The 23,454-nt window shown below is 51.2% G+C and overlaps 1 protein-coding gene across 4 annotated transcripts in view; it reads left to right on the plus strand.

Annotated features, from left to right (window-relative positions):
• Positions 1 to 23,454, plus strand: part of SPAG17 (sperm associated antigen 17) — a 481,463-nt gene that overhangs the window by 184,129 nt on the left and 273,880 nt on the right. For all 4 annotated transcript variants that reach the window (XR_012800093.1, XM_075592931.1, XM_075592933.1 and 1 more), the window contains exon 4: positions 21,312 to 21,443. Coding sequence is in view for 3 of the 4 variants with exons in the window: in XM_075592931.1 (XP_075449046.1) it covers positions 21,312 to 21,443 (132 nt within the window). In the remaining variant the exon portion in view is untranslated. The remainder of the gene's footprint in view (positions 1 to 21,311; positions 21,444 to 23,454) is intronic.

A 23,454-nucleotide genomic window follows, 5' to 3' on the forward strand; every position in this document is an offset into this window, starting at 1 on the left:
CATGACATTGGGCACTATTGCTAAGCCTGCTGTCTACAAGCACTCCTAAATCCTTCTCCATCAAGGATTCCCCCAATATATCTCCATTTAATTTGCAAGGCCGCGCTTATAGTGCCGGCGACGCGACGTTGCCAGAAAACAAATGCATTGCCGCCGCGTGCGCTTATAGTAAGCGCGACGGAGACAATGCGACAGAGCGACGTCGCCGTCGCGAAAACTGGTAGCCGGCAAAATTAGATTTTTCAAGGGCTCTCGCCTTGTGTGACGGCCCTTGAACCAATGAAATGGCCGGAAACCCGCGACGCCGCCACCTCGCGAAATACAACTTTCCCCTGTGGCGACGGCGATGGGTGAAGTCACCCGTCGTGACGCTGTCGCAATCGACGGCACTATACGCGCGGCCTAAGATGCCTGTTTATTCTTGTCTCCCAAATGCATAACCTTACATTTATCTGCATTAAACCTCATCTGCCATTTACCTGCCCACGTTTCCAGTCTCTCCAAGTCCTTCTGGAGAGAAATTACATCCTGCTCTGATTCTATTACCTTACACAATTTAACAACTGTATCAAGGTACTTTGCTTCAATACTTGTTCTGTGTGTGCATGGGAATATACATGTTCTGTGTGTGCATGGGAATATACATGTTCTGTGTGTGCATGGGAATATACATGTTCTGTGTGTGCATGGGAATATACATGTTCTGTGTGTGCATGGGAATATACATGTTCTGTGTGTGCATGGGAATATACATGTTCTGTGTGTGCATGGGAATATACATGTTCTGTGTGTGCATGGGAATATACATGTTCTGTGTGTGCATGGGAATATACATGTTCTGTGTGTGCATGGGAATATACATGTTCCGTGTGTGCATGGGAATATACTTGTTCTGTGTGTGCATGGGAATATACATGTTCTGTGTGTGCATGGGAATATACTTGTTCTGTGTGTGCATGGGAATATACTTGTTCCGTGTGTGCATGGGAATATACTTGTTCTGTGTGTGCATGGGAATATACTTATTCTGTGTGTGCATGGGAATATACTTGTTCTGTGTGTGCATGGGAATATACATGTTCCGTGTGTGCATGGGAATATACTTGTTCTGTGTGTGCATGGGAATATACTTGTTCTGTGTGTGCATGGGAATATACATGTTCTGTGTGTGCATGGGAATATACATGTTCTGTGTGTGCATGGGAATATACTTGTTCTGTGTGTGCATGGGAATATACATGTTCTGTGTGTGCATGGGAATATACATGTTCTGTGTGTGCATGGGAATATACTTGTTCCGTATGTGCATGGGAATATACATGTTCCGTGTGTGCATGGGAATATATATGTTCCGTGTGTGCATGGGAATATACTTGTTCTGTGTGTGCATGGGAATATATTTGTTCTGTGTGTGCATGGGAATATACTTGTTCGGTGTGTGCATGGGAATATACTTGTTCTGTGTGTGCATGGGAATATACTTGTTCTGTGTGTGCATGGGAATATACATGTTCTGTGTGTGCATGGGAATATACTTGTTCGGTGTGTGCATGGGAATATACTTGTTCTGTGTGTGCACGGGAATATACTTGTTCCGTGTGTGCATGGGAATATACTTGTTCTGTGTGTGCACGGGAATATACTTGTTCTGTGTGTGCATGGGAATATACTTGTTCGGTGTGTGCATGGGAATATACATGTTCCGTATGTGCATGGGAATATACTTGTTCCGGGTGTGCATGGGAATATACATGTTCCGTGTGTGCATGGGAATATACTTGTTCCGTGTGTGCATGGGAATATACATGTTCTGTGTGTGCATTGGAATATACTTGTTCCGTGTGTGCATGGGAATATACATGTTCTGTGTGTGCATGGGAATATACATGTTCTGTGTGTGCATGGGAATATACATGTTCTGTGTGTGCATGGGAATATACATGTTCCGTGTGTGCATGGGAATATACTTGTTCTGTGTGTGCATGGGAATATACATGTTCTGTGTGTGCATGGGAATATACTTGTTCTGTGTGTGCATGGGAATATACTTGTTCTGTGTGTGCATGGGAATATACTTGTTCCGTGTGTGCATGGGAATATACATGTTCCGTGTGTGCATGGGAATATACATGTGCCTGCTCTGATTCTATTACCTTACACAATTTAACAACTGTATCAAGGTACTTTGCTTCAATACTTGTTCTGTGTGTGCATGGGAATATACATGTTCTGTGTGTGCAGAGTATGGCACAGCAGGACATGGCAGAGTATGGCACAGCAGGACATTGCAGAGTTTGGCACAGCAGGACATTGCAGAGTATGGCACAGCAGGACATGGCAGAGTATGGCACAGCAGGACATTGCAGAGTATGGCACAGCAGGACATGGCAGAGTTTGGCACAGCAGGACATGGCAGAGTATGGCACAGCAGGACATTGCAGAGTATGGCAGAGCAGGACATGGCAGAGTATGGCACAGGAGGACATGGCAGAGTATGGCACAGCAGGACATGGCAGAGTATGGCACAGCAGGACATGGCAGAGTATGGCACAGCAGGACATGGCAGAGTATGGCACAGCAGGACATGGCAGTGTATGGCACAGCAGGACATGGCAGTGTATGGCACAGCAGGACATGGCAGAATATGGCACAGCAGGACATGGCAGAGTATGGCACAGCAGGACATGGCAGAGTATGGCACAGCAGGACATGGCAGAGTATGGCACAGCGACATGGCAGAGTATGGCACAGCAGGACATGGCAGAGTATGGCACAGCAGGACATGGCAGAGTATGGCACAGCAGGAAATGGCAGAGTATGGCAAGGCAGGGAATTGCAGAGCATGGCACAGCAGGACATGGCAGTGTATGGCACAGCAGGACATTGCAGAGTTTGGCACAGCAGGACATGGCACAGTATGGCACAGAAGGACATGGCAGAGTATGGCACAGCAGGACATGGCAGAGTATGGCACAGCAGGACATGGCAGAGTATGGCACAGCAGGACATGGCAGAGTATGGCACAGCAGGACATTGCAGAGTTTGGCACAGCAGGACATGGCAGAGTATGGCACAGCAGGACATGGCAGTGTATGGCACAGCAGGACATGGCAGAGTATGGCACAGCAGGACATGGCAGAGTATGGCACAGCAGGACATGGCAGAGTATGGCACAGCAGGACATGGCAGAGTATGGCACAGCAGGACATGGCAGAGTATGGCACAGCAGGACATGGCAGAGTATGGCACAGCAGGACATGGCAGAGTATGGCACAGCAGGACATGGCAGAGTATGGCACAGCAGGACATGGCAGAGTATGGCACAGCAGGACATGGCAGAGTATGGCACAGCAGGACATGGCAGAGTATGGCACAGCAGGACATGGCAGAGTATGGCACAGCAGGACATGGCAGAGTATGGCACAGCAGGACATGGCAGAGTATGGCACAGCAGGACATGGCAGAATATGGCACAGCAGGACATGGCAGAGTATGGCACAGCAGGACATGGCAGAGTATGGCACAGAAGGACATGGCAGAGTATGGCAAGGCAGGGAATTGCAGAGCACGGCAGGGCCTGGCAGAGCATGGCATAGTACAGCAGAGTATTGCACAGCGGAGCCTGCCAGAGTATGGCACAGCAGGACATGGCAGAGTATGGCAAGGCAGGGAATTGCATGGCCTGGCAGAGTATGGCATGGCAGAGCATGGCATAGTACAGCAGAGTATTGCACAGCGGAGCCTGGCAGAGCATGGCATAGTACAGCAGAGTATTGCACAGCAGAGCCTGGCAGAGTATGGCATGGCAGAGCATGGCATAGTACAGCAGAGTATTGCACAGCGGAGCCTAGCAGAGTATGGCCTGGCAGAGCATGGCATAGTACAGCAGAGTATTGCACAGCGGAGCCTGGCAGAGTATGGCCTGGCAGAGCATGGCATAGTACAGCAGAGTATTGCACAGCGGAGCCTGGCAGAGTATGGCCGCTCACTGCTGAAGTGGGCACTTTGATTACACTTTTACGATTTTTATTTGTGAAATTCCTGGAGGTAAATCAAGAAGAATTGTGTATGTGTTTTGGAAACTGAATGAATAAATAAGTCAAATACTAGTGCTAACCTCTGGCATTTCATAGATTTAATGCACTGCGCACTCTCCATACTTCAGTCTAAACAGCCGAAATTGACACCATATGCCGCCAGTCCTAATTGCTACAAGGAAGGGAAGACGGGGAGGGAGGGGGGGGGGGGGGCATGTCAACATTTTTGCAGCACCTCATTTATTCTAGTTATAAATAAACCCAATACTCGGCTCACAAATAAAAAACAGGTAGGAAAATCTTAGGACCAGATTAGTCATGTTTTTGTGCTTCTTTACATAGCTCCCCTAAGCGAAGAGACACTCGCAGCACCAAAGCCGCAAGCAGGTTTTATGGGCCATTTTTTGATTATTTTATTTATTTCAAAGTAAATAAAGGGGATACGGGGCTCGGAGGAGAAGGATCCAGATGTTAGTGAGTTGTATGAAATTGGGTGGAAACAAGCTGTAAAAAAAACAGAGCAATAAAAGCGAAATATAAAAACAGGGCCTGTCAATGCCACACATCTGGACAATACAGCTGTGTGTTCCTAGTTCTGTCGTCACCATTCGAAAACTCAATACCCTGATTTCACCCCAATTAGGCAGCAGCCCAGAAGAATAGATTTGAAAGTCCGCTTTGCTGGTTTAAAACCTAATTGGGCCTCTTTACAGTGGAAAGAGGCCAGGCTCCTCTAACCTCACCCCCTCACTACCTTTAAATGTGGGTTTGAAAAGGCTTGGCCCAGTTCCATCCAAATATTTGTCTTTTATTCAGCATGGACGTTTATGACTGTACAGTCACACTAATGATTTAGGAGGTATCCTGCCATGCTTTTTAGGGGATTCTGCCACTCATCTCTAGGAAACATTCCTCTGATTTGCATTTCTCTGATCTGGAATCCTCTCTTTCTGTATATATGTTCCAAATATGTCAAGGGAGAAACCGTTTCCAACAAAGTTCTTTCCCTGACTGTCTGTACATAAAGTGGAGAATTATCTTAATCAATCTTTATTATTGCTGCTTTCTCTCCGTCCCTCTTAGCTTTTGTTCTCATGGTCTCTGTATTCCCATAACAACACCTCAGATCGTATCCTTCTTGCACGTACAGGTAGCTTTTCTCTCACTACAACATGCTATGCTCAAGCTGTATCGTCTCTGCTTGATGAGCCATACTGTGTTTACGAAGCAGTCTTCTGTAATGACACCTTCTGGCACTGGAACACACCGTATGGACATTAATAGGCTGTAAGGGGTCCCCAGTGTTGGAAGTTGTTTTATGACAGGAGACGGCTTAGTAAATATGGACCTGTATCTCAATCTTACCTCTTATTCATCCACACACTAAGCCTGTGTTTTTCAACAGGGGTGCCTAGGAACCGTTGAGTTCGGCGGGCATCCCTAAAGGGTTCCCTGCAATTTTCAGGAAGTTTGAAAATGGTACCAAATCCAGAAGAATTTACAATGCATCTGATCTCAAACACAAAATTAGAGAGGGTTGGGGTTCCTTACAATGTATCTGATCTCAAACACAAAATTAGAGAGGGCTGGGGTTCCTTACAATGCATCTGATCTCAGACGCGCTATTAGAGAGGGTTGGGGTTCCTTACAATGCATCTGATCTCAGACGCGCTATTAGAGAGGGTTGGGGTTCCTTACAATGCATCTGATCTAAGACGCGCTATTAGAGAGGTTTGGGGATTCCTTACAATGCATCTGATCTCAGACGCGCTATTAGAGAGGGTTGGGGTTCCTTACAATGTATCTGATCTCAGACACGCTATTAGAAAGGGTTGGGGTTCCTTACAATGCATCTGATCTCAAACACGCTATTAGAGAGGGTTGGGGTGCCTTACAGTTCATCTGATCACAGACGTACTATTAGAGAGGGTTGGGGTTCCTTACAATGCATCTGATCTCAGACACTATTAGAGAGGGTTGGGGTTCCTTACAATGCATCTGATCTCAGACGCGCTATTAGAGAGGGTTGGGGTACCGCAGAATTTCACAATATAATTATTCCTTAACCTAAAAAAGTTATAAACCTCTTCTGGAAGCTAGATTCTCTCATATTCGCTCTCTCTCTCTCCTTCCTGTTCCTACATTTCTCTTCTACCTGTACATCTTAGGCCACACTTATAGTGCCTGGCGACGCGACGTCGCTCCGAAACAAATACATTGACTCCGTCGCAAACGCTTATAGTAAGCGCAACGGCGAAGGAGCGACGTCGCGACCAAAAATGTTGAAGCCGGGTAAATTTGATTTTTTAGCTACATGTGACTGTCTCTAAACCAATCAGATAGCGCTGCCCGCCCCCTTCGTGACATCACTGGCCTTGTCGCCAGCGACGTCGCTAAAAAACAAATGATAACTTTCGCTAATGGCGACGGCGACGGGTGACGTCATCGCTCGCATCGCCGTCGCCAGCACTATAAGCGCGGCCTTACTCTAACCTCTCATTTCTCTGGAACCCTTTACTCTGCTGATACTGTCTTTCCTCTTTTTGTGCTGTACATCTGACTTTTGTCCTTTGTTCCCTATACTCAGGCTGTTCACTCTCTGCCCATCATGTCACTATTCTTCAGATCCTTCCTATGTCCTGCTGTGAATGCTTCCTTTCTTCTCAGACTGCATACCCTCTGTGCTTACATACTGTACAACTTTCATGCCTTCTTCTAAGGATGCTTCAACTTGATTTATTTATTACATCTGTCTATCATTTTTCATGCCTCTTGGCGCTATACTCTTCTTAGTCTGTCTCCTCCCTCTAATACATTTTGCAAGTTTCACTTAGCACCATTTTCTGATCAGACAACCCTTTCTCTGTACTATAGGACATCTCTTCACTATCCTTCCCTCATTGCTCTGCTTGTTTTCCCCACTTTCAACTCTAATGCCCACACAGGTCTTCATGAATGGGTCCTCTCTATGGCCTTTATTTTGTATGCTGATCATTTTTTAAACTACGTTACCCCACTTCTCACCATGATCTTTCTTTCACTCTTTTTCTTTCCCCTTGGATCTGCCCTCTTATTCTACTCACTCAGCTTCTACCCAACTGTTTCTTTCTATCCATCCATCTATCCATCTATCCATCCATCTATCCATCTATCCATCTATCCATCTATCCATCCATCTAATACAGTATCTTGCAGCTTGGGTCTTGTTGTAGCTCCATTGGCCATGATCAGCCTTTACTCGTTTAGAATAGAGATGTCCGAAACTTTTGGCCAATGTCGCAAACCAGACGAAATGTTCCCTTTTGCAGCCACACAGAAAATGGTGACCGTGTCAGAGGTGGCAAACCCTTCACCAAGCATTGTCAGTGGGATTTGCTATTTCACTTAATATGCTATTTTGAATAGTTTCGACTATCTCTAGTTTAGACTAAGGGTTAGATCTCCAAAGCTCCGTTAAATCAGCTCTCATACTGTAATTTTGCGTTACCTAAAACAGGACGGGACACTATATTCTCATCTATAACCTGGTATCCTCAAAGCTAATGATCTAAAAAAACACAACGTCCAAAATAACTCATTTATTAAATCTAATTTGCACAGGGTTAGCATCACGTTATTGCAGTATATATACTGTACAGGTAGCATATGCAGTATACCACTGTGCAGGAATATAGCTGTGAAAATATAGGTACTGTATACTGCTTTTACCAATCTCTATAGGTCTTTTTGATGGTTAAATACATTTTGTGGAATGTAAAAGGGATTAATGCTCCCCGAAAGGGACAAAGTATTATCTCATTTAAAAAAGCACCACCCAGATGTTATTATTCTGTTACAGGAAAGTCATTTTAGTTACTAAAAGCACGACAAAGGAAACAATTAGCAGTTAGCAGTCGGGTTCAAAGCCCGCTGTCAGCTCTTTGTGCAAATCACTTTATCTCCCTGTGACTCGGGCAGCAAACTTCGATTGTATGCTCTACAGACAGGGCAGGGACTCATTGGGCTTGCAAAATTATATGTGCAATGCTGTATATAGTTAGTGGTATCTAAAAAGAAATAGCTTCAGTGTGCACGTTAGCTAGCTATCAGCCGGGCAAAAGAGCTATTGAACCTTATAGGTTTCATAGGAAAGGTACGGCACACAAAAGGGGTAACAAAAGTAAGCTAAAGTAGATGGTACATAACGCTTACTTATAGAAGGCTGTCTGATCGAAGCGTGGTGCCACCAGGCAGGGGTGGTAGATCCAGAGGGTCTGGTAAGTCAAATCCTGGGAGCCAGAGAGAACGTCTTCAGGAGCCGGGCGGAATCCAGTTTCCAAGGCCCAGGGATTTAGGTGGCATAGCTCTCTCTGGGTGAGGCTTGCAAGCTGTACCATGGCTTGCTTTTCCCCAGGCAAGTCTGGAAATCAGTGCCCTCAGGCTGGTCTAGTTATACCCAGTACCCCTTAGATATACAAATGAAAAGGATTGAAAGGAGTTAACAACTGCGTGTGCTGGATTTAATTCAGATTCAAGTCCAATCAGTCGTGAGCCAATCAGCTTTCACTATGTGCACACACCTCCAGACACAGCGGTGCTGTTCAAGCAAAAAATGGGTTATAGGGTACCAGCCAATCAGAAGTGCTGGCCAATCCGGCACATGCAGAGTTTAAAATGGGCAGCCAATGAAATTGGCTGCTTTCGGTGAGAACGGAATGAGTGACCACAACCGAGAGTAATAAAAGTTGCAAACAGAAGCGCTATGTTTTCTAACTTACAGGGGTGTCGGCTGGTAGTGGCAGCAGCGACAGCAACAGCAGGCAGAATACAAGGAACACTGGTCGGTACATCGTAAGAAGGGTCGTGGCAGCCATAGGGCCAAAATATAATACCAGGAAGGGCTGTATACCAAATACAAGGGGCGCATCACATCAAAGTAACATAAGGGGCAAAACAAGTGTAACCCTGTTTCCCCCACCCAATCTCACATAGGGTCTATCTTGGGAAATATTGCTCTGGTTACATGGCTTAGTGTGGTGCAAACCTGCTGGTAACGGGGCCCTGGGTCTCCCGCTTGATGTTGTAGGGGAATGACAGGACATGCTTCTGGGGTCTTGTTCGAATAGTACTCACAGGTGCAGCGCCTCCATCTCGTGCAGCCCCCAGGTGCAGGGGGTGAAGTCTCTGCAAAAGAATAACGTCCCCCTCCTCCCAATATACTTCACTCTAAGGCCTCGTCCAGGGTGAAGGGAAGAGCGGAGCGAGCGGGCTGGCGCTCATGAGCAGTGACGTCACCTGCATGTAAGCAGGAGACAAATCCTGTCCTGCTAGAGGAAATTTGCGTGCGGCGAGGGGCGTGTCAGTGGGGGCGCGGCTCAGTGGGACGGGAGGGGGCGTGTCAGTGGGACGGGGGGCGTGTCAGTGGGACGGGGGGGCATCTATTGCAGTAATATATATATATCTCTCTATGTATGTATATATATATATATATATATATATATATATATAAATATATATATATATATATATATATATATATATATATAGATGGATATATATCCCCTCTCTCTCCCCCTCTCTTTCTCTCCCCCGCCCTCTCTCCCCCCTGCTTTCTCCCTGCCCCCCTCTCTCTCCCCTGCTCTTCCCCCCCTCCCCCTCTCTCTCCCTGCTCTTCCCCCCCTCCCCCTTTCTCTCCCCCCTTCCCCTCTAGCTCCCCCCTCTTCCCCCTCTCTCTCCCCCCCACCCCCTCTCGCTCCCCCCCACCCCCTCTCTCTCCCCCCCCTCCCTCTCTCCCTCCCCTGCTCTCCCGCCCTTCCTGTGCTCTCTCTCCTGCCCCCCCTGCGCTCTCTCCTGCCCCCCTGCGCTCTCTCCTGCCCCCTCTGCGCTCTCTCTCCTGCCCCCCCTGCGCTCTCTCTCCTTGCTCCCCTGCGCTCTCTCCTTCCCCCCCCTGCGCTCTCTCTCCTGCCCCCCCCCCTGCGCTCTCTCTCCTGCCTCCCCTGCGCTCTCTCTCCTGCCCCCCCCTGCGCTCTCTCTCCTGCCCCCCCCGCGCTTTCCCTCCCTGCGCTCTCTCCCTCCCTGGGCTCTCTCCCTCCCCTGCGCTCTCTCCCCCCCTGCGCTCTCTCCCTCCCCCTGCGCTCTCTCCCTCCCCCCGCACTCTCTCCCTCCCCCACGACCCTCCCCCCTCTCTTTTCCCGACCCTCACCTCTCTCCCCCCTTCCCTCCTCTCTCCCCCCCTTCCCTCCTCTCTCTCCCCCCCTTTCCCCCTCTCTCTCCACTCCCTTCCCCCCTCTCTCCCCCCTTCCCTCCTCTCTCTCCCCCCTTCCCTCCTCTCTCTCCACTCCCTTCCCCCCTCTCTCACCCCCCCTCCCTCCTCCCCCCCTTCCTTGCTCTCTCTCCCCTTTCCCTTCTCTCTATCCCCCCTTCCCCCCTCTCTATCCCACCTCTCTCCCCCCCTTTCCTCCTCTCTCCCCCCCTTCCCTCCTCTCTCCCCCCTCCTCTCTCCCCCCCCTTTCCTCCTCTCTCTCCCCCCCTTCCCTCCTCTCTCTCCCCCCTTCCCTCCTCTCTCTCCCTTCCCTCCTCTCTCTCCCTTCCCTCCTCTCTCTCCCCCCTTCCCTCCTCTCTCCCCCCCTTCCCTCCTCTCTCCCCTTCCCTCCTCTCTCTCCCTTCCCTCCTCTCTCTCCCCCTTCCCTCCTCTCTCTCCCCCCCTTCCCTCCTCTCTCTCCCCCCCTTCCCTCCTCTCTCTCCCCCCTTCCCTCCTCTCTCTCCCCCCCTTCCCTCCTCTCTCTCCCCCCCTCCCTCCTCTCTCTCCCCCTCTTCCCTCCTCTCTCTCCCCCCCTTCCCTGCTCTCTCTCCCCCCCTTCTCCTCCTCCCTCCCCTCTCTCCCCCCTTCCCTCCTCTCTCTCCCCCCTTCCCTCCTCTCTCTCCACTCCCTTCCCCCCTCTCTCACCCCCCCTCCCTCCTCCCCCCCTTCCTTGCTCTCTCTCCCCTTTCCCTTCTCTCTATCCCCCCTTCCCCCCTCTCTATCCCACCTCTCTCCCCCCCTTTCCTCCTCTCTCCCCCCCTTCCCTCCTCTCTCCCCCCTCCTCTCTCCCCCCCCTTTCCTCCTCTCTCTCCCCCCCCTTCCCTCCTCTCTCTCCCCCCTTCCCTCCTCTCTCTCCCTTCCCTCCTCTCTCTCCCTTCCCTCCTCTCTCTCCCCCCTTCCCTCCTCTCTCCCCCCCCTTCCCTCCTCTCTCCCCTTCCCTCCTCTCTCTCCATTCCCTCCTCTCTCTCCCCCTTCCCTCCTCTCTCTCCCCCCCTTCCCTCCTCTCTCTCCCCCCCTTCCCTCCTCTCTCTCCCCCCTTCCCTCCTCTCTCTCCCCCCCTTCCCTTCTCTCTCTCCCCCCTTCCCTCCTCTCTCTACCCCCCTTCCCTTCTCTCTCTCCCCCTTCCCTCCTCTCTCTCCCCCCCTTCCCTCCTCTCTCTCCCTCCCTTCCCTCCTCTCCCCCCCTTCCCTCCCCTCTCCCCTTCCCTCCTCTCTCCCCCTTCCCTCCTCTCTCCCCCTTCCCTCTCCCCCATCCCCCTCACTTTGTTTGCCCCCCACCACTTCGTTTGCCCCCCCACACCACCACTTCGTTTCCCCCCCCCCACATCACCACTTCGTTTTACCCCCCCCCACACCACCACTTCGTTTTACCCCCCCCCCCACCACTTCGTTTTACCCCCCCCACACCACCACTTCGTTTTACCCCCCCCCCCACCACTTCGTTTTACCCCCCCCACACCACCACTTCGTTCCCCCCCCCCCACACCACCACTTCGTTTTACCCCCCCCACACCACCACTTTGTTCCCCCCCCCCCACCACTTCGTTTTACCCCCCCCCCCCACCACTTCGTTTTACCCCCCCCACACCACCACTTCGTTCCCCCCCCCACACCACCACTTCGTTTACCCCCCCCACACCACCACTTCGTTCCCCCCCCCCCACCACTTCGTTTGCCCCCCCACACCACCACTTCGTTTTACCCCCCCCACACCACCACTTCGTTCCCCCCCCCCACACCACCACTTCGTTTACCCCCCCCCACACCACCACTTCGTTTTACCCCCCCCCCCACCACTTCGTTTTACCCCCCCCACACCACCACTTCGTTTTACCCCCCCCCCCACCACTTCGTTTTACCCCCCCCACACCACCACTTCGTTCCCCCCCCCCCACACCACCACTTCGTTTTACCCCCCCCACACCACCACTTCGTTCCCCCCCCCCCACCACTTCGTTTGCCCCCCCACACCACCACTTCGTTTCCCCCCCCCCACATCACCACTTCGTTTTACCCCCCCCCACACCACCACTTCGTTTTACCCCCCCCCCCACCACTTCGTTTTACCCCCCCCACACCACCACTTCGTTTTACCCCCCCCCCACCACTTCGTTTTACCCCCCCCACACCACCACTTCGTTCCCCCCCCCCCACCACTTCGTTTTACCCCCCCCACACCACCACTTCGTTCCCCCCCCCCCACACCACCACTTCGTTTTACCCCCCCCACACCACCACTTCGTTCCCCCCCCCCCCACCACTTCGTTTTACCCCCCCCACACCACCACTTCGTTCCCCCCCCCCCACACCACTTCGTTTTACCCCCCCCACACCACCACTTCGTTCCCCCCCCCCCACACCACCACTTCGTTTTACCCCCCCCACACCACCACTTCGTTCCCCCCCCCCACACCACCACTTCGTTTACCCCCCCCCACACCACCACTTCGTTTTACCCCCCCCCCACCACTTCGTTTTACCCCCCCCCACACCACCACTTCGTTTTACCCCCCCCCCCACCACTTCGTTTTACCCCCCCCACACCACCACTTCGTTTTACCCCCCCCCCCACCACTTCGTTTTACCCCCCCCACACCACCACTTCGTTCCCCCCCCCCCACACCACCACTTCGTTTTACCCCCCCCACACCACCACTTCGTTCCCCCCCCCCCCACCACTTCGTTTTACCCCCCCCACACCACCACTTCGTTCCCCCCCCCCCACACCACTTCGTTTTACCCCCCCCACACCACCACTTCGTTCCCCCCCCCCCACACCACCACTTCGTTTTACCCCCCCCACACCACCACTTCGTTTTACCCCCCCCACACCACCACTTCGTTTTACCAACCCCCCACACCCCCACTCTGTTTACCCCCCCGTTCACATCTCTCCGTTTTCCGTTTCGTGTGCCCTCCCGTTTTGTGTGCCCCCCCGTTTTGTGTGCCCTCCTCTCCCTGTCAGAGCACAGCAACCAATGCAATACAATACAAGCTGCCAATGCTTGTATTGCATTGGTTTTGCATTGCTGTCCTCTGATTGGGTAAATTTAGTCATGTGATCTGAAATTGGAGCTACAGATTCAAATTTTTGAAACTCTTGAATCTGAGCGCCGAGGACAGCTTACGGGCACGCGCAGGGGGGGCGATCACGCAGGCCACACACATTGTTGCAATGTGTCTCATCGTGGCCAGCGGGAGCGCCCGCACCAGCTCAGCGCCACCCTGGACGCAGCCTTAGGCAGGAGGTATAATAAAACTCGGGATGCTTTATTGGCCTGTCTCTCTCTGTATTCAGCAGTCAGTTGATTAGTCTCAGCTCAGAGGGTATCCACCCTCAGGATGTCCCTGGATCCACTCCCAGCCAAAGGGCATGAGAGTGGTCTTTGCTCTTCCCTTGTCCCCTGGTGGGATAAGAGGTAACAGTTTCCCTAAGGGAGGGCCTCAAACTGCCAGAGCCCTGACAGCTTAGTTGGGTAAACCAGCCTCTCTCATGGTAGAGTATGGAGGAACCAGGCGCTTACCTTTAGTGACAGAATTTCAGAGAAGCGATGAAACCAATTATTGTGGTTAATTCCTATTGGTGTATGTCTCTTCACCATCCCAACCCCCCCTCACTGGGTTAACGTTGTGGCATACACATTGTGGTATATTGCTTGTCCATATCTGTTGTATCTGTGCATCTATTCATCCCTCGCTCCCCCTACTCTGTTTTGTCTCTCTCACGGTAGAGGCAGACTTGCTAAATCAGGAAGTACAATGCAGTAAGTACAGATCCAGTAAGCACCACCCCTTTGCCTATAATTGGATACAAGGCCTGATGACACTACCTTCTCTGACTCACTGCACTGCCATGAGATGGGAAAACCCATAATTACTCCTGGCAACCTACCCTTACTAGGCATTATTGCCAGGAGGAGAGCAGACCTATAGCCCAAAATCCAATCAGGGCTACACAAGGTCAAAACTGACTTATTGAACACAAAAAAAGGGTTTCTCAATACACAGTATGGGCAAATAGGGGCTTTGACTAAAGATGAGGGGGTAGCAGGATGGGTTTAACCCCCTATTGTGGCAAGCCCTGCTGTCCCATGTTGGCCCAACTATTCATTAGGCTACCCCAAATCTTCTAGTTCTTTCCACTATTGGAGCCAGGATACTTGTCTTGAAGGAGCCGTTGGTCTTACATTTGCAAAGGTTGTGTATGTCCTCACCCTGTTGTTTCATGTTAGATTGCCCCATTTATAATCATGATATGTTCAGCCTTTGAATGAAGCATAAAGGGAAAAGGCATTCAGTTGTCAGAGCGCCAGAATATTCGCCCAAACCATTGCACTTAAACATATGTTCCAAAGTAACCGCTATTAATCAGCATCTGTGACACTCCGTTTGTCAAGTTTAGCATGTCTCGCTGGTGTGTAGTATTAAAATATGTTTGCAATAATTTAGTAGACATCATTCTGGTATTATTTAAATCTGTAATCCTATCCAAAGTAAAAACTGCATTTATTGTGTCTTTGATGTTCCCACTTATATGATGTCAGGCTAAACAGGGCTTATGGTATAGATTTTAGTGTTTTTTGGGGGGGGCGGCATACAAAAAACACTGCATAAAATACTGCCCTTTCTCAATGAAGCACCATGTTTCATAAGTGCTCACAATTGTGACTCAGCCAGGTATGTTTATACATTTGATAACTAGCTGATATACCTGGCGTTGCCCGGGATGTGCTGCTCACGCGGTGTCCCTCCCTCCTGTCCCCGTGGCTAGCTGCCCGGGCGGGAGGCGGTAGAGGGGGTGTTCCTTCCTTGCCCCCCGTTCCCCGGCGCTCCTTCCCCCCCCCCCCACCCGGTCCCCGGCGCTCCTTCCACCCCCCCCCCCCCCTGGTCCCTGGCGCTCGCTTCCCCCCCGAACCCCGGCGCTCGCTTCCCCCCCACCCCCCGGTCCTGACACTCATTTCCTCCCCTCCCCCCTGGTCCCCGGCGCTCCTTCCCCCGCCCTCCCCCCCGATCCCAGGCACTCATTTCCCCCCCCCTCCTCCCCCCATTCACTGGCGCGAGCCCCGGACTCTTGCTTGGAGCAGTGAGGAGGGGCCCACAGGGTGAGGAGAAGCGCCGAGTGAGGACGACATTACCTCTTGCTCGGAGCAGTGAGGAGGGGCCCGCGGGGTGAGGAGGAGAAGCTCCGAGTGAGGAGGACATTACCTCTTGCTCAGAGCAGTGAGGAGGGGCCCGCGGGGTGAGGAGGAGAAGCTCCGAGTGAGGAGGACATTACCTCTTGCTCAGAGCAGTGAGGAGGGGCCCGCGGGGTGAGGAGGAGAAGCTCCGAGTGAGGAGGACATTACCTCTTGCTCAGAGCAGTGAGGAGGGGCCCGCGGGGTGAGGAGGAGAAGCTCCGAGTGAGGAGGACATTACCTCTTGCTCAGAGCAGTGAGGAGGGGCCCGCGGGGTGAGGAGGAGAAGCTCCGAGTGAGGAGGACATTACCTCTTGCTCAGAGCAGTGAGGAGGGGCCCGCGGGGTGAGGAGGAGAAGCGCCGAGTGAGGAGGACATTACCTCTTGCTCAGAGCAGTGAGGAGGGGCCCGCGGGGTGAGGAGGAGAAGCGCCGAGTGAGGAGGACATTACCTCTTGCTCAGAGCAGTGAGGAGGGGCCCGCGGGGTGAGGAGGAGAAGCGCCGAGTGAGGAGGACATTACCTCTTGCTCAGAGCAGTGAGGAGGGGCCCGCGGGGTGAGGAGGAGAAGCGCCGAGTGAGGAGGACATTACCTCTTGCTCAGAGCAGTGAGGAGGGGCCCGCGGGGTGAGGAGGAGAAGCGCCGAGTGAGGAGGACATTACCTCTTGCTCAGAGCAGTGAGGAGGGGCCCGCGGGGTGAGGAGGAGAAGCGCCGAGTGAGGAGGACATTACCTCTTGCTCAGAGCAGTGAGGAGGGGCCCGCGGGGTGAGGAGGAGAAGCGCCGAGTGAGGAGGACATTACCTCTTGCTCAGAGCTTAGAGGAGGGGCCCGCGGGGTGAGGAGGAGAAGCGCCGAGTGAGGAGGACATTACCTCTTGCTCAGAGCAGTGAGGAGGGGCCCGCGGGGTGAGGAGGAGAAGCGCAGAGTGAGGAGGACATTACCTCTTGCTCAGAGCAGTGAGGAGGGGCCCGCGGGGTGAGGAGGAGAAGCGCCGAGTGAGGAGGACATTACCTCTTGCTCAGAGCAGTGAGGAGGGGCCCGCGGGGTGAGGAGGAGAAGCGCAGAGTGAGGACGACATTACCTCTTGCTCAGAGCAGTGAGGAGGGGCCCGCAGGGTGAGGAGGAGAAGCGCAGAGTGAGGACGACATTACCTCTTGCTCAGAGCAGTGAGGAGGGGCCCGCGGGGTGAGGAGGAGAAGCTCCGAGTGAGGAGGACATTACCTCTTGCTCAGAGCAGTGAGGAGGGGCCCGCGGGGTGAGGAGGAGAAGCGCCGAGTGAGGACGACATTACCTCTTGCTCAGAGCAGTGAGGAGGGGCCCGCGGGGTGAGGAGGAGAAGCTCCGAGTGAGGAGGACATTACCTCTTGCTCAGAGCAGTGAGGAGGGGCCCGCGGGGTGAGGAGGAGAAGCGCCGAGTGAGGAGGACATTACCTCTTGCTCAGAGCAGTGAGGAGGGGCCCGCGGGGTGAGGAGGAGAAGCGCCGAGTGAGGAGGACATTACCTCTTGCTCAGAGCAGTGAGGAGGGGCCCGCGGGGTGAGGAGGAGAAGCGCCGAGTGAGGAGGACATTACCTCTTGCTCAGAGCAGTGAGGAGGGGCCCGCGGGGTGAGGAGGAGAAGCGCCGAGTGAGGAGGACATTACCTCTTGCTCAGAGCAGTGAGGAGGGGCCCGCGGGGTGAGGAGGAGAAGCGCCGAGTGAGGAGGACATTACCTCTTGCTCAGAGCAGTGAGGAGGGGCCCGCGGGGTGAGGAGAAGCGCCGAGTGAGGACGACATTACCTCTTGCTCAGAGCTTAGAGGAGGGGCCCGCGGGGTGAGGAGGAGAAGCGCCGAGTGAGGAGGACATTACCTCTTGCTCAGAGCAGTGAGGAGGGGCCCGCGGGGTGAGGAGGAGAAGCGCCAAGTGAGGAGGACATTACCTCTTGCTCAGAGCAGTGAGGAGGGGCCCGCGGGGTGAGGAGGAGAAGCGCCGAGTGAGGAGGACATTACCTCTTGCTCAGAGCAGTGAGGAGGGGCCCGCGGGGTGAGGAGGAGAAGCGCCGAGTGAGGAGGACATTACCTCTTGCTCAGAGCAGTGAGGAGGGGCCCGCGGGGTGAGGAGGAGAAGCGCCGAGTGAGGAGGACATTACCTCTTGCTCAGAGCAGTGAGGAGGGGCCCGCGGGGTGAGGAGGAGAAGCACAGAGTGAGGACGACATTACCTCTTGCTCAGAGCAGTGAGGAGGGGCCCGCGGGGTGAGGAGGAGAAGCTCCGAGTGAGGAGGACATTACCTCTTGCTCAGAGCAGTGAGGAGGGGCCCGCGGGGTGAGGAGGAGAAGCGCCGAGTGAGGAAGACATTACCTCTTGCTCAGAGCAGTGAGGAGGGGCCCGCGGGGTGAGGAGAAGCGCCGAGTGAGGAGGACATTACCTCTTGCTCAGAGCAGTGAGGAGGGGCCCGCGGGGTGAGGAGGAGAAGCGCAGAGTGAGGAGGACATTACCTCTTGCTCAGAGCAGTGAGGAGGGGCCCGCGGGGTGAGGAGGAGAAGCGCAGAGTGAGGAGGACATTACCTCTTGCTCAGAGCAGTGAGGAGGGGCCCGCGGGGTGAGGAGAAGCGCCGAGTGAGGAGGACATTACCTCTTGCTCAGAGCAGTGAGGAGGAGAACAGGCGGGTGAAGTTTCCCAGTTTGTGAAGTCACCGCAAACCCCGCCCCACAGCCAAATGGGAGAGCGCTACAGCGAGGTGTGGCTGGCCGCCAACCAATCAGAAAACGCACAAACCCACAGACATAGCAACGTGTCGCTATTTAATGTTGTGGCATAATTTGACCACGTGCTTCTAAAGGCTTAATATTTACACATATAGAGGTTATGCTTTTTGTGTGTTCTTTGAGGGGGTTTATGCTAGCCCAGATGGTGCCTGAAAGCATTCCTTTGCAATGAATTGGTAGCCTGAGGCATCATTGGGATTCAATCATTATCTGCCATAGGGTTTAGCTAAAAATCCTATTACACAACACTATGGAGAAAAGTGTGATGTCTCCCCATATACACAATTGCATCTCTAGCACTGATTCATGCAGATCTCTTTGAGTTTATACTTATTTTTATTGGTAGCGTTATTTAAACACCAAGAACTAAAACATTTTTGTAAAACTTATTACTGCAATCCCATTTTTTAATGACACATTTTAAAGCAAGAAAATGGAATAAAGTGAATCTAGCCATGTATCACTATTAGCGAAAGCCGGGGATAGGGACATTAATAAAATATGGAGTCTCTCTCGCCAGACTGGGGTGGGAGAGAAGGAGATTTCCCCTGTTACTTTCTATCTTGTACCGTATTAAACACAGTGTGACTATTTAATTTGGCAATACTTACTCCTTTACGTACAAAAATGTGCGCGGATTGCCAAACCAGCCCAAATCACGAGATAAATGACACTGTATGACATCGTTTGGACATGCAAGACTTCTTTATGAATACAGCGAGATGGGTTTCCATGCAATATTACCCATATTCTGCTGATTTACTCATCTCCAGGCGAAGGGGCTATGCACGAAGCAAAGGCTTGATGAAGCATTTTCTCTTAAGGCCTCGTCCAGGGTGGCGCTGAGCGGGCGGGCGCGCTCACGCTGGCCGCGATGAAACACATTGCGGCAATGTGTGTGGCCAGCGTGAGCGAGCGGCTGTGCCCACTCGGCAATCAGAGCAAGCAAATTTGAATTTGCCGCTCGCATGCGCGTCACGTGAGCGGTTCGCCCAATGAGGGCAAACCAGCTCCGTGACATCGTGGCCGCGCCCCCAGGCGAGCGTGCGCCTAGCCAGCCAAGAATCGCCTGGTCGAGCAGGGCGACAAGCACCAGCACACCCGTTTTCTGCCTGGCCGCAGCCTCAGGCAGCACAAGTGTCAAATTTGAGAAAGTTGGTAGATACTTTTTTTTACATTAGGCGTCAGTTTCTTAAGCTTAGGACTGAACGCTTTCACCAACCTTATAAATGTATTGGTGATGGATTGGCCTTCAAGGTAAGGTCAGTGAGAAGTGCATATGGTGTGTACTTCAAAATAAAGAGGCCTTTATTTGTAGATATATCTGGAACCAACGTAAAATGTCCTCATATTTACTACTGGGTGTAAGTGCTAGCTGTTCCCAGGCAATTTTTGTAGGAACTGAAGCCCTGCTTCTTAGCAGGCTTGTGAAGCCCTATGGTCCCATGGAAGGAGCTAGATGTGTGTCCCAGAGTCCTAGCTGTTCCCAGTCAAATCCTCTGGGAATCCGTTACCTTGCTTCCATTTGGGTACTTGTGGAGCTCTGTGAAGGTGCTCCCTTGTAGGCTTGTGGAACTTGCGATTTTGGTGCTGGGTGTGAGTCCCAGCTGTTACCAACCAAATCCACTGGGAATCTGTTCTCCTGCTGGTTGTGGAACTTTGAGAGGGAGTCTGCTGCCTGCCTTTTAAACCCCTTAGTTACAATCAGGAGTTGTTTGGAACACCCTAGCAGACTGAAAGCTAGGGTGTGATCTCCTATGGCTAAAACAGTGAGGGAGTTAACCTCTTCACTGCCTCACAGTAATTGATGCAACTATTTAGCACAACGTTTCAGCTAGTAGTAAGTATTAGCACTCATGAAGGGTAGATTTGTAATAATTTTTAATGGACTAAAAAGAGAGAGTGGTGTGGAAAACTTTCAGAACCTTATCAACCTCTTTTTGGGACAAATTAGAAAGGGAAAGGGGTTTATGTATTATGGGTAGAGTGGGCCACTTCTGGGGCAAAGGTTCCCAATGATCTATATTTGCTATATAAAATCGGCTATATCACAAACACCATTGTAGTTGTTTCCCGTTGTCTGACGTCAAACCACGTGTGGCATATCATTTAGAAATAAAGTACTCAGGCCCTCACCTCAGCAACAGGTAGTCTGGGGGCCAGAAAAAAGAGGGGTTTCATATGTGTATTAAGAGTTTTCCTTTTCAGTAATCTACCATGATGATCCAAAGAGTTTCAAATGTCACCTGTGCTGTGATAGGAAATCAGATGAGAACCGAATTACAGGCATACCCCGGTTTAAGGACCCTCACTTTAAGTACACTCGCGAGTAAGGACATATCGTCCAATAGGAAAACGGCAGCTCACGCATGCGTCTGCCAACACGTCCTGAACAGCAATACCGGCTCCCTACCTGTACCGAAGCTGTGCGCAAGCGGGGAGACTATAGAGCCTGTTACACATGTGTTATGTACATCAGTTATGCACGTATACGACGATTGCAGTACAGTACGTGCATCGATAAGTGGGTTAAAAGGTAGTGCTTCACTTTAAGTACATTTTTGCTTTACATACATGCTCCGGTCCCATTGCGTACGTTAATACGGGTATGCTTGTATTATACTCACAGACTCACAAGAGTATATCAGAGGCATATAGCTGCCTATATTGTGACTCACCAATAAAAGAAATTGTATCACTTTTTAAAATCTATGACAATAATTGGGCCATTTTTGCATTTATTTCTAGTTAGGAATGGTTTACTTTGTAAATAGTTTTTTTACTGGATCCATTTATTAATGTAAAACTTGTGCAATTATGCTGTCAAACATTGTACCAGATATTATTTTTTTTTATATCAAAGAACAACGACGTGACTTTCAATAGAATTTCATTCAGTTTTTTGCTCCAGAATTGCATCGGTTTTGCCTTGTTACTTAAATTTCAATATATTTAAACAAAAGCACATTTCTAACCTATTTCAATTCCTCAGATTTGCATTGTATTAAAATCTGCTGTTTCTGACATGGCTTTGTGACCATGCATCATTGGGGTTTCTGTGTTATTCCTCCACAGGTGACAGAGGCTGCCAAAGCTGTCCTTGATAGTGGAGAGAAGCTTCCTCTCCCGCTGATTGCAAAGCTCCTGAAATTTCAATTCCTATGTATCAAGCAGAATGACTTGCAGAGGCGGGCTGCAGAGAGTAAGGTAAGGACATAGGCAAAGGAAGTGATTTCATGGACAACTATGTCCCAGTTTAACATTTACTGTACACTCTCCAGAGATTAGCTAAGTATCTGTATACAGTATATTGTTAGCATTATAGCAAAGAAAGAAGTATTCAGGCGCTGCAATGGTCTTAGGGAAGAAAAATATATTTTTATTCAGACTGGATGGACATTTCTGTCCAGTCGGGGACCCTTGTGAAGATCTGGACCGAAACGACCATCCTGTCTGAATAAGTCATTTTTTCCTTCACTAAGACGATTGGCGTGCCTGGATAATTCATTCTTTACCACAAACGTCTCCTTCCTGGCTACCTGATCCTGTGTGCACCTGTGGCAGGTGTACAATACCGCGAGTTCTCCTTATCTGGAACACTGCTTGTGAGCATTATGGCCACATGTTATATCTCTCCATTTTAAGAAGCCTGAGCGTTTTGAAGACGAACATGTACTACAGCAGTGGTGCGCATAGTGGGGGGGTGCAAGATGTTTTCGGGGGGGGCCGCGGGAGTTAGATTATATGCCGGGGGACCGCGCGCCGCCTCTGTAAATTTCCTTACCTTGTTGTTGGGCGACACGTCACCATGGCAACCCGGCGTCAAATGACCCAGCGGCGTCATTTGATGTCGGAGCTGTGCCAGGGGGGGAGGGCGCAAGCAGGGGGGGGGGAGAGCCAGCAGGGGGGCGCAGGGGAAAAAGATTGCGCACTCCTGTACTACAGAATGGTCTCCGAGAAGGGTTAAAATGAGGTAGTAATTTACATATAAGAAACTCCTCAATTCATGGCAATTTTCTAATGGACCCGTGGGCCTTTTCTTGTATTGATTGTTGCTCTTGTAGTTATCTATTTCTCTTTCCAGTTTCTGAGCACTTCTTTGAATGACACGCGTACAGGTTGAGGACCAGGAAGAGGTGGGGCTGGAGACACAAGCCAGAAAGTAGCACATGGACAGTGAGGCCAAAAGTGGCACCGGAAGTAGAAATACCAGAGGGGAACAGAGTGAATGTGGAGCGGGAGGCCCAAAGGGGAACGCAGGACAGTTAGAGAGGTGAAGGAGTGAGATGGGGAAGCCAAGTGGTGGTAAATGTCACCCAACGTAGACTAAAGATGTGAGAATGTCTTCAAATGTGCTTTGCGAAAACTCACAGAGCTCAAAACTTTAGAAGATGTTGCCGTCCCCCCTCCCCCCAGGAATTGTGCAGAAATAACAGTATATAAGGGGTCATGTGATCTGCACTTTTAATGTTTAATTTTTTAGCCACATCTTTGAGAAAAAGGGCACATTTTCGCCTGGTTTCAAACTTTAGCGAAGTCTTCGCACATCTCTCTAGTAGAGAGCGGAGCGAGTGAATAAAGGGCAGGGAGGCTAAGAAGGGGGTGACATGTTTAAGTGGGAAGGGGGTGAATGAATGGTTGGGAAGTTAGATAATGTATCAGGGACGTGGACGATTTAATGACTGGAAGGTCAACGAAGGGAAGGCAGAAGCAGATCAGAAGAAATGGCATGTGTGTGTGAAGCAAGTTATTCTTAAAGTTGGGTGTCCAGATGACATAGACAACAATACTGGAGAAAGAGAGGAATGGGAAAAGAATGGGTTGCAGGGCCCTCCTTTAGTGATGGGTTAGATTTCTTTAGCACTTGGCACCCAATCTCAGACATTTTGGAGATTTTGGGCCTCTGCAGGACCTCTTCAATTTTTGAATCCACTTTGAATGTAAAGAACCTGTTGGGTAACGTCTTTGGGAAAGTGAGCAGGAGTTTCCTGCTGTTCCTTAGACTTAATGTGCATGGCATTAATAAAAGGGGATTGTAACCAGCGATTGCCTCGGAAGTCTGCTGCGATAAATAAGATGTAACCGCGTAGGGTGATACAATCAGGGAGTATTCCAGTAGAAAAACAAACATTTTGCCCAGTAGCAAATGCTGTCTGCTACGGATGTGTGGAAAGCATCAAACTAAATACAAACCATGTTAACCGTTGAAGGAGCCTGG

The sequence above is a fragment of the Ascaphus truei genome, chromosome 3, assembly GCF_040206685.1.
Source record: "Ascaphus truei isolate aAscTru1 chromosome 3, aAscTru1.hap1, whole genome shotgun sequence".
NCBI lineage: Eukaryota > Metazoa > Chordata > Amphibia > Anura > Ascaphidae > Ascaphus > Ascaphus truei.